We start from the raw sequence: 12530 nt of genomic DNA, 5'->3' as shown, positions 1-12530 counted from the left end.
ACTCTTGTAATAAAGCAATACAACCAAACATCAAAGACTACTCAGCTCGATATCTCACTCTTGTAATAGAACAAAAACAACCAAACATCAAAGACTACTCGGCTCGCTATTTCACTCTTGTAATAGAACCAATACAACCAAACATCAAAGACTACTCGGCTCGCTATCTTACTCTTGTAATAGAACAAATACAACCAAACATCAAAGACTACTCGGCTCGCTATTTCACTCTTGTAATAGAACCAATACAACCAAACATCAAGGACTACTTGGTTTGCTATCTTACTCTTGTAATAGAACAAATACAACCAAACATCAAAGACTACTTGGCTCGCTATCTCACTCTTGTAATAGAACCAATACAACCAAATACCAAAGACTACTCGGCTCGCTATCTCACTCTTGTCATAGAAGCAATAAAACCAAACATCAAAGACTACTTGGCTCGCTATCTTACTCTTGTAATAAAGCAATACAACCAAACATCAAAGACTACTCAGCTCGATATCTCACTCTTGTAATAGAACAAATACAACCAAACATCAAAGACTACTCGGCTCGCTATTTCACTCTTGTAATAGAACCAATACAACCAAACATCAAAGACTACTCGGCTCGCTATCTTACTCTTGTAATAGAACAAATACAACCAAACATCAAAGACTACTCGGCTCGCTATTTCACTCTTGTAATAGAATAAATACAACCAAACATCAAAGACTACTCGGCTTGCTATCTTACTCTTGTAATAGAACAAATACAATCAAAGACTACTTGGCTCGCTATCTCACTCTTGTAATAGAACCAAACATCAAACACTATTTGGCTCGCTATTTCACTCTTGTAATAGACCCAATACAACCAAACATCAAAGACTACTTGGCTCGCTATTTCACTCTTGTAATAGAACCAATACAACCAAATATCAAAGACTACTTGGCTCGCTATCTCACTCTTGTAATAGAACAAAACCAAACATCAAAGACTACTCGGCTCGCTATCTTACTCTTATAATAGAACCAATACAACCAAACATCAAAGACTACTTGGCTCGCTATCTCACTCCTGTAATAGAACAAATACAACCAAACATCAAAGACTACTTGGCTCGCTTTTTCACTCTTGTAATAGAACCAATACAACCAAATATCAAAGACTACTTGGCTCGCTATTTCACTCTTGTAATAGAACAAAACCAAACATCAAAGACTACTCGGCTCGCTATCTTACTCTTATAGAACCAATACAACCAAACATCAAAGACTACTTGGCTCGCTATCTCATTCTTGTAATAGAACCATTACAACCAAACATCAAAGACTACTTTGCTCACTATCTCACTCTTGTAATAGAACCAATAGAACCAAACATCAAACACTACTTGGCTCGCTATCTTACTCTTGTAATAGAACAAATACAACCAAACATTAAAGACTACTTGGCTTGCTATTTCACTCTTGTAATAGAACCAATACAACCAAACATCAAACACTACTTGGCTCGCTATTTTACTCTTGTAATAGAACAAATACAACCAAACATCAAAGACTACTTGGCTCGCTATCTCTCTCTTGTAATAGAACAAATACAACCAAACATCAAAGACTACTTGGCTCGCTATCTTACTCTTGTAATAGAACAAATACAACCAAATACCAAAGACTACTCGGCTCGCTATCTCACTCTTGTAATAGAACAAATACAACCAAACATCAAAGACTACTTGGCTCACTATCTCACTCTTGTAATAGAACAAATACAACCAAACATCAAAGACTACTCGGCTCGCTATCTCGCTCTTGTAATAGAACCAATACAACCAAACATCAAAGACTACTTGGCTCGCTATCTCGCTCTTGTAATAGAACCAATACAATCAAATATCAAAGACTACTCGGCTCGCTATCTCACTCTTGTAATAGACCAAATACAACCAAACATCAAAGACTACTTGGCTCGCTATCTTACTCTTGTCATAGAACAAATACAACCAAATACCAAAGACTACTCGGCTCGCTATCTCACTCTTGTAATAGAACAAATACAACCAAACATCAAAGACTACTCGGCTCGCTATCTTGCTCTTGTAATAGAACCAATACAACCAAACATCAGAAACTACTTGGCTTGCTATCTCACTCTTGTAATAGAACAAATACAACCAAACATCAAAGACTACTCGGCTCGCTATCTTACTCTTATAATAGAACCAATAGAACCAAACATCAAAGACTACTTGGCTCGCTATCTCTCTCTTGTAATAGAACAAATACAACCAAACATCAAAGACTACTTGGCTCGCTATCTTACTCTGGTCATAGAAGCAATACAACCAAACATCAAAGACTACTTGGCTCGCTATTTCACTCTTGTAATAGAACAAATACAACCAAACACTACTTGGTTTGCTATCTTACTCTTGTAATAGAACCAATACAACCAAACATCAAAGACTACTCGGCTCGCTACCTCACTCTGGTAATAGAACAAATACAACCAAACATCAAAGACTACTTGGCTTGCTATCTCACTCTTGTCATAGAACCAATAGAACCAAATATCAAAGACTACTTGGCTCGCTATCTCACTCTTGTAATAGAACAAATACAACCAAACATCAAAGACTACTTGGCTCGCTATCTCACTCTTGTAATAGAACAAATACAACCAAACATCAAAGACTACTTGGCTCGCTATCTCACTCTTGTAATAGAACAAATACAACCAAACATCAAACACTACTTGGTTCGCTATCTTACTCTTGTAATAGAACCAATACAACCAAACATAAAAGACTACTCGGCTCGCTATCTCACTCTGGTAATAGAACAAATACAACCAAACATCAAAGACTACTTGGCTCGCTATCTTACTCTTGTAATAGAACCAATAAAACCAAACATCAAAGACTACTTGGCTCGCTGTCTCACTCTTGTAATAGAACAAATACAACCAAACATCAAACACTACTTGGTTCGCTATCTTACTCTTGTAATAGAACCAATACAACCAAACATCAAAGACTACTCGGCTCGCTATCTCACTCTGGTAATAGAACAAATACAACCAAACATCAAAGACTACTTGGCTCGCTATCTCGCTCTTGTAATAGAACCAATACAACCAAATATCAAAGACTACTCAGCTCGCTGTCTCACTCTTGTAATAGAACCAACACAACCAAACATCAAACACTACTTGGCTTGCTATCTTACTCTTGTAATAGAACAAATACAACCTGTCTGTTATTTTACCCACAAAAGGTTTCCAATCAATAAGTATATTATTGTTCATTTTGGGTTTCCAAAAATAGGTATCTATTTTCAGAATCTTTGAAGTTTATCACTGTCTGCAGACTTCGCATTGACTCTTATACTGCTATAAGAAAAGCTCTCAAGCAACAATAATGCTGACATTTATTGTGAGAAATATCACAACTTAGCATTACCAATTGCAATTTTGATTTTAAAGACAGCATTACAGTTGAAATGTATACTAAGATTGCTTTTGCAAAAAACCCCAAAACTGCTGTGTCACTTGTCTCAAGTGACTGTTATTACTTGTCTTAACCACTAAGGAAATGAAATAGGAATATTTCAGACTACACAAAATACATTTTGATGGAATTGCTGACCATTCTAAAAAGTTTTTCCACATACTATTTTTAAATACAAATGAAGTGATACATTAAACAAACATGACAACATCCCAATTGCAAACCATTTTGTCCTGCTTTATTAATTCAATTAGGCCTATACATGTTTTGGCTACGGTCTTGAAGAAATCCAACTGACTGACCCTGTCTTGCACAGATCAATAATAAAGTCCAAGAGAAATAGTTGGTGTTTCCCCTGTCTTAAAAAAGGATAGTTGTAATTAATCTAGAAGCTTGATGGGCATAAGAATCATGTATATATATGGGCAAACTATACTACAAGCAATCTTGATAGAAATATTTTAATGCTTGTATTTGCACTAACAATAACTGCAGTACCTAAAAGATTTAAGTAGTCTGTACATCACAAAAGTCCAATATGTCACAACAAAATGTTAACTCTATACCTATTCCTAACTAAGAAGATGCTATTTACTATTGGTTTTATTTGTATCAGCCTGTTTTGTATAACTGTCAACAGGCATAGTCTATTCTAATCAATGTCTACACTTTGAAATCTTCATAGTAGGAAAGTGATGTTAATCACAATTGATACATATTAATAAACAAAAGCACTAAAATAAAATGAACACATATCCTTACCATATGATCTTAATATACCTGCAGTAATATTCAAATAGCAAAAGACAACAATAATTATTCTATTTTTCTCTAAAATCCTAGATAATCACCAATTTTAATTCTAGGTTCAGGAATGTGTGATATAGAGTCTGATTTAACAGCCACACAGTGGCTGCACCAGGGGGAGGGGGGATAAAAGCCCCAGTAAAATCATGACATTACAAACATTTTCACTTTTTGCAGCAATTTTTTGCAACTGGTTGATTTTTACCCCCTGAAATTCACTTTGTGCTCCCCCCTCTACCCGGGGAAAAAATTGTGGTGCCGCCACTGCAGTCACAGCTTTTGTAGGAGTTGAATATTGTAGAAATTTCCCACTTTCCCTGCCCCAGAATGGAGAATAAAATGGCTGTATACAACACCTTCTTGGTCAAACACAGCAGAGTATATCAATTTGGCACAAAAAAGCAGTTTAGTCGGGCAGAAAAGTGTCAGGTAACTATATACCATTCCTCATAAGACAATGACTCCAGTCGGGAGTACTTCACATTATGTGCACAGAATGGACAATTGATTAATTTCTTGATACTCAATTCAACGAACAGCCCTTTCCAGAGCCACCATATAATATTGTATAGATGGGTAGTTTACATGACTTATTCCAAGGCAAAACATGCCCATGAGAACTCAACATTGTAACAAACATCATACTGTATGACTTTGCCTATACCATAAGCACCTAGATACACCTGCAAGCTCATCCCTAGGTCATTGCCTCAGTTATATGCATATGGTTCCAATGACTAGCATACCCATCTACGCTAGATGACGACTTTAAGAAAGGTGATCGTAAGTGAAGCTCAAGTTAACTGTAACCTGAACATGTGATGCTATAGAAGCAAAGTGTCCTATACCCTGACATGTACAATATCAAGTTCAACTATTAGTTTGGGTAGAGTCAATCTATAGACAACTCATGGTATATTATATACACATGTTTTCTCTCCCATTGAAGAACACACATTAGCCATGTGTTGAAGCATAATCTCCTATGTAAGCTTAAACCCAGTGATTCTGGTACTAGTCCTTTACACTCACTGTGGGAAATGTAGTAAGATAATTAATACAGGGTCAGAATTTTGGCGTGAATCGGAGAATCGATTCTCGCAGATTCTCGTAAACAGATTTGCGTCAATCAAAGTTGATTCCCGCAAATGTTTGTAGTTTACACAGAAGTTGATTTGTGAGAATCAAATGATTTCGCAAATTTATTCTGCAAGAATCAAGATTGATTCTCACACTGTGAAACAAAATTCTGACCCTGTTAATATACATTTTTGGAATGCAAATTGAACAAATAGGATGTAAACCCAGTTTTGTAAATGATAGATCAATGGTAATAATGGCAACAAAATGAATAAATGAAACAAATTTTGGTTTTGTATCACAAATGAAATAATTATCTACTCACAATATGACGACAACAACTTTATGCCCTGTTATATTGTAACAGTGGAGCACAAACAATATTATGTTCAACCACTGGATGTAGTCCATGGTGTCACTTAATAAACCATCAGTGACCAAAATAATATTACTCTATTCTACTTAGCATTAATACTGTTTTCATAAATACCTCAAGCATATTTACATATTATGTATATAAGCAATCATTTTCAGGTATTGTGCAGCATCTCATGCAAATATACAACATGCAATTCACACTATAGGTTAGTAATTATGGGTGCAGTGCAAAGATGCAATTGTGCAGTATAAGCAATGTTTCTGCAGTGCTACGTTGTAGGAGCTTAAAAAAATCATGCTGTAATAAACCCAGCCGTTCTACCTGTCTGGTCATCAGCTAGCGTGGTTCATCACAATATATTGCATACCTGTAGAATCTCTCATGTTAGATACTTCTTTACACAAAGAGCAAATGTTGTTACGCTTAAAGGAGTATTTTGTGATCCTATCATCCTCTTTTTATGACATTTTTCAGTAGATATCTGTGAAAAAAGCTTATTCCCAAAAATTAAGTTGATTCGCAGTGATTTTGCGTTTGAGAGTTATGTATGATTATGTGTATCACACTGCTCTATAGAGAGTGTGTTGTAATTTTGTTCGGGTATACCAGAACGTAATTCAAATTTCACAATATTTTTGCTGAACGAATTAATCTGAAAATCTCAACTTTTTTTGAGAAAAGTGGGGGGATGTGGCTGTGGATTACGAAATGCCCTTTTAAATATGAGATATATTTTATTGAAATTAACACTAAATAAGAATTTAAAAGATTCCATAGATGAGAAATTTGCCACAAGTGTATTTAATCCCTTGATGAGTTCAATATGATGAATTCAATACTGCCTTCTTGTCTGAGGCTTTGAGCTGGGTTCATTATTGGTGTGTTCAAAAGGAAAGAAGAAAAAGTTGATAATTGCAATTTGATTCAACCATTAAAGTGATTTTACATTCAATTGAAGCAAGTATTTTTGTCACTTAGTGACAATTAAGGCATCAAATGTGCAGGACAAATCTATGCATCTTCAATTTTGTTATTCTTCAAGAAAACATTTCTCTTTTGGGTGTAATGGTACATTTTGTATACATTGTTTTGTGCTTCTCAATTGTTCCTTTCTCTACAATGGTGCATCCTCTGTTAACTGACTACCATGTGGTTTCCATGGTTACCATTGCATTCTGTACCTTAAAGAATATTAAATAAAACTGGCATATCTTTCTGGTGGGGCAGTGAGGGTAAAGGGGTTAAAATTCTTTGTGGGAGAGGGGGGTAAAGGGGTTAATAGCCGGAAACATTGGTAATAACAGACTTAATAACAACATTTCTGGTGTTTTCCAAAGTTAACACTACTTGTGTAACACCCGTTTGATGACATTATCCTAGCTTGTAATATCACAAATTGAGAACATTCACAAATACAAACAGCAAAATTATTGCTTCTATCTTACTGATTTCTTGCAAGATGCAAATTATTCATGTTTTTTGCAAAAAATATCCAATGTCACCTTTACTCAAACATCTAGTAATATCTATTCTCTAATTCTAACAGCAATTTACAGCAGTGGCAGCAACAATGACAGCAATGTGCACGGGATCATTTTAGGAATCTAAAGCTACATTTTTGTAAATGTTATACTAAGGTGATCAGGATTGAACATGGTTCTTAAAGCTTGCTTTAAAACATGCTTGTAAAGCCTGATGGGAGTATTTGTTACCATGGCACCATACTTACTGATACCCCCATGCTCTCAAAGGTGTGCTGACGAGAAAAAATAAAGAAGTTGTAAAGAAAGGTGGGGGATAAAAAAGAAGAGTAAAAATAGTGCACCATGCCAATGGATGTGAGTTCAAAATGGTGTGTTTTTCAAGCTTACTGCATGACAGATATACTATCAAGGAGTTACTTTAGATGGCACAAGCAATCCATTATCATTAAACGCTGTAGTTTGAAGTCCTGAAAGATCAGATGATATTTTAATTAGTGGCTTTCCAATCGCTGAAACTTAAGCTCAACTACCCAGCATGCTATTATGTATTACAGGGAAACATTGTGTCAAAGGAGCCAATAATATCATGTATGACAAGACTTCAAGAACTAACACCAATGGTGGTTCTTTAGAGAAAATGACATTAATCAATGAAGAGCCTTTTTTTGTCAAAACATAAACTCATCAGTCCAAAACATCTGTAAATTGCATTAACAAAGTATTTTCATGTCCTCAAGATTTTTGAAAAGTGCAGTAGGCAAGCATTATGTACATAATATCTTTGAACAATTATAGGCCAACACTAGTCACTTGAAAGTATGTACTTGAGCTTTTTTGTGTGCCTAGCTCTCATCTATAATAACTCCTTGTCATCTATAACGATGCTGCCTTACCATTAGTGTACACAATTAGTAGCACATGTGGCATAGGTCGTTGAGGCTAGCAGATTTTTGAGTGACAACATTCTGTCTCAAACTTTATTTTCATGTGGAAAATGCTTCCTTTAGAATATTGATACAAGAACGTCACCATTGAATTTTATTGCATGTCCCAAGTAAAATAACCTTAATGAATAATTGTTTACAAGTTAGGCCAAAAAAAATTAAAAGGTTTGTCTCAAAGCTCACGAGTGGTTTGAAAACAAATGCAAAATGCGATTTTTTTTTTATTCCTGACTTGGTATTTTTATGGTATTTTGAGAAAAAGTCTGATTTTCGCCGAATTTTGTTGGAAAAAAATATAAAAAAACCCATTTTTGTTTTAATTTAAAAAATTTCTGCATTTCTTTTTTTTTCAAATCGCGCAATTTACAAATGCGCGCACAAGCTTTGAGACAAACCTTTTTTTCTTTGGCCTTATTCCTATAACAACCAATTTTGTTCCGAGGTACCCCAGGGCTATAGTTTGTTTGACTTACAATCGGTAAAAATTATTTGGTTTTTGTTACTGTGTGCATCAATAAAGTGTCAACTTACACTCCCATAAATTCACATAACCGCACATTATGCTGTGCCAAACACATTCAATATCAATACATAATGTTATGAGTCACATTTTTTTGCCAATTATAAGCTTAACATACAACAGCTCACATTTGACAATTGCCTGTGCCATATGACTTGGGGATACGAGCTGCAACATAGCCAATAAACCAATATTCTGTGCCAGAAATCCCCTAAAATTGGAAATATGATTCCTGAGATATGTAATTGTTTTCAAACTGCTTAAAACAATACCATACAAATCAGTGGCATAGATTTATTTTTGACATTAGGGGGGATGGGGTTTGACAAATTTCTTAAAAGTATAGTGAATCCAGCACTTTTTGGTGACCAAATAAGTTTGTGGTAGAAATATGTGCGAAGCATGTGAAAAATGTTGCCATATTGAAGCTAAAATGGAGAAATGTGGTGTAAAAGTGGAATATATTCACACGAAGCGTGCCAAAAATGGGCACTTTGGGGGCTAAAATGGCCAAATATGCAGTGGCAGCGCCAGGAATTTTTTTTTGGGTGGGGGGCATTGAGGGGGCAAAGTGAATTTCAGGGGGGGCAAAATTGGCAAATTGTTCGTAAAATTGCCGCAAAAATTGGAAATTTATGTGATTTTGGGGGTTTTGCCTCAAAAGTGGGGGGGCAAACAAATGCCCCTTTGCACCCCCTCCATAGCGCCGCCACTTCAAATATGAGCTTAATTTGGTCGGAAATCCACATACAGGGATCAACATGGGAGGATGATTGTATGGTCCATCCCCCACTGGCAAAATATTGGGGGGATTTATCCCCCATCCCCTCGGATCTATGCCTATGATACAAATGCTGCAAATTACTGTATCCATCCACCCATACCCACACACAGTTAGTACAGTTATATATTGATACAGCGGATGCTATCTTTTGTGGTTGTATAAGCGATAAATTTATTTAATGTCTCGAATTCAGTCGAATTAACCTACAACTGTACCTGCGTACATTATGCTACTTAAAAGTGTGTATTAATTTCCAATTACTTAATTCCAATTAAGAAATAATATTGGTTACTTTTGCATCAATGTTACAAAAACTTTAAGGGCCCGGATAACAACGTTTGCAGAGTATTTTTTCTGGCACATGAGAGCACATCAGACATATTGAATTGCATTCTGAATACAAGGAATGTCCTTCTGATATCAAATATTTTTTGTTGTTTAAATTCACGATATAATACAAATTTTATGGCAAATTATTAAAATTTGATATTTTATTTTTATTTTTGACATTTAACAGTCCTCAAAGTAAACTTTATAAATCTATTGATACATGTATGTGCTTAAAGTGTATGTAGCTGGGAGGAAAATCCGACGATCATTTAAAGATTTTGACCTTTCGTATTGAAGATAGACATTTTTTCCTCAAAAGAACTAAAAAAATTTAAGTCTTTGAGAAGCAAAAAAACCCCTCCAAAAAACAAAACAAAACACTATCCCAGGCGCCCTAACACCTCGAACCAAGGCTATGGAATATAGTATAAATCAGTTTACATGTCTGCAATGCAGTAAGTTAAGCCATGAAATATACTGCGCCAAAAAAGTATCCTTACACTTGGAACAATAATCACAATTTTAAAACTGAACCATATTGGTGTAAATTTGTTTTTTTAATAGATGTATGATCTAATCCGGTACATTATGACACCCCATTGAATCCAATGTGACTTCAAGAAGCAAAGTGACAAACTGGCTTATTCAAAACTCCACAGACTAGACATCTGGTTTGAGAGTGGTGAATGGTTAACTTATGTGTGCCTTTAATTAAAACAAAAGGAACAAAAGAAAACTGAGACAAAAGAGCTGACAAATAAAATGAAAATTATGAAAAGTACAGAGAAGTCAAAACTGAAATAAAACTGCTTTAAATAAAGCCTTGTATTGGCCAGTTTGTCACTTTTAAAACTGGACCTTCGTCTATTCAATTTCTTGAGATTCAATGTGGTGTCATAATGTGCAAGATGAAATTGTGATTAAAGTGTAAGGGTACTTTTTTGGCGCAGTATAGAAGAGAATCTTCATGCAATAGCTGAAAGCAGTGGCCAAAGTAGCCCCTTCAAATACGGTGAAATTGCAGCTTTAATAACAATTATAGTGGCAATTGGCTGGGATTTCTTTTAATATGAACCTATGCCAAAAATGTTACAATATGAGAGATATAACTTTCAAACACTCTTAGATTGCGAGAACCAATCAGAGCAAGCGTTAGAAAAATGCAAACCATGCACTGATTATGTATATGCACGGGCGCACACTCCGCGTACTACGCGCAGTGCTTTGTGACGCATTCTTTTTGCGGGGTTGATGTACTTATATCTGCTTGTATTTTCCAACACCTCAGTGACAATTTTGTTATTAAAATAGCAAATACCCTGGATTTTTTTCTCGTGTATGAAATAGGTTAAATGTGCATCACTTCTAGCTTGAGAAATTGTACAAAATACTGCCCTTTGGGGCTTGTGCATTAGATGCATCAATATCTCATTATTTTGCACAATTTCACTCCCAACAAGTGATACGCATTTATTAACCTATAAATATTGAGCAAAATATTGTTGGAAACCGGATGATAGAAGTTTGAATTGATAGAATGAAATCTAATAATATATGAAAAAGCATTTGTAAAGCCATAATGCTATAAATCTATAGCGCCAATATTATTTCAAATGTGCCTATCTGAAGACAAAGTATTCTAAATTCAAAAATATTTGGAAATTCAATGGAATAAATGTTTTTAATTAAATGGCATCAACTGAAGACATTAAGGGGAAACATGTTGTTAATTTCAAGTTATTTTATTCATTTATATTTTCATTTACAGTTTGAAAAAGAATAATCAGAACAAAACAATATAGATGATTATCAGATGGATACTGCAGAATTTCAAGCCTCACATTTAAATCAGAAATACTGGGTCACTTTTGATGAAAAACCATGGTTTTGCATGAAAATAATATGAATGCATTAATATCTTGACGCAAAGCTCTTTCTCACCGGTTTTCACTTCAGTAAATAAAGAACTATTATATATGCCTATAAATGTAGGTACTTTAATTGGAATTGTTCCTGTAAATCTATGCTGGCTTGAATGCTAAATGAGATGTTAGCTTTTTGGTCTGTTTACTTCATAGAGTCTCTTTGTGTTTTACGTGTTTTATGTTATGAGCACTGTTCACTGATTTCCAAACCTGTGAATTAATAAAAAAAAATACTTAAGAATAAATCCATGTTGAAACTCAGAGCTAATCGATGAATATTTAAAAACTCTCTTAAAGGCTGCAATTAGTTCATCTAAAATCCTTCGCACATCCAACTAATTTCCACTGTGTATGTTTATTAAAACAATTTTTTATACAATTACAGTATGCTTTGCTCTTTGCATTTGTGTTGCACATGTTAATGCCTAAATACATGCTAGGAGAACTACCTATTTATAGAATAAGAAGAGGTGTAGCACCAAATTGATGACTATCACATTATATTGCATATGCATTTTGCATTTTAGTTTGTAAAATGAGGTACATTTACGAGGTCACCAAATTTACACAGAGCCTGAAGTGACTTTATCACTTTGGACTATTTGTATGTAAACAGGGTTGTCATAACTGACTTCGAAGTTTTGCATTTTAATTCAAAGTTTCAAACTCGTTTTGCAATATGAACACGTAATTAGAAGTCGACTTCATAATGGTTATTTGAAGCATGAGCACGTGAAGGCATAAAAGTCAATTCACAATTTGTTTTTAAGTCGACTACACT

At 34.9% G+C, this 12530-nt stretch overlaps 1 protein-coding gene across 2 annotated transcripts in view; it reads right to left on the bottom strand.

The window, feature by feature from the left end:
• Positions 1–12530, bottom strand: part of LOC140150544 (rap guanine nucleotide exchange factor 4-like) — a 234827-nt gene that overhangs the window by 52672 nt on the left and 169625 nt on the right. Inside the window, exon 10 of one of the 2 annotated variants that reach the window (XM_072172576.1) lies at positions 7492–7518. The exons of the other annotated variant lie outside the window; for it this stretch is intronic. Coding sequence (XP_072028677.1) covers positions 7492–7518 — 27 coding nt within the window. The remainder of the gene's footprint in view (positions 1–7491; positions 7519–12530) is intronic. 2 annotated transcript variants of the gene reach the window in all.

This window comes from Amphiura filiformis, chromosome 4 (genome assembly GCF_039555335.1).
Source record: "Amphiura filiformis chromosome 4, Afil_fr2py, whole genome shotgun sequence".
Taxonomy (NCBI): Eukaryota; Metazoa; Echinodermata; class Ophiuroidea; order Amphilepidida; family Amphiuridae; genus Amphiura; species Amphiura filiformis.
Note: the sequence above shows the minus strand (reverse complement) of the source record. Positions and strands in the feature narration are given on the sequence as shown.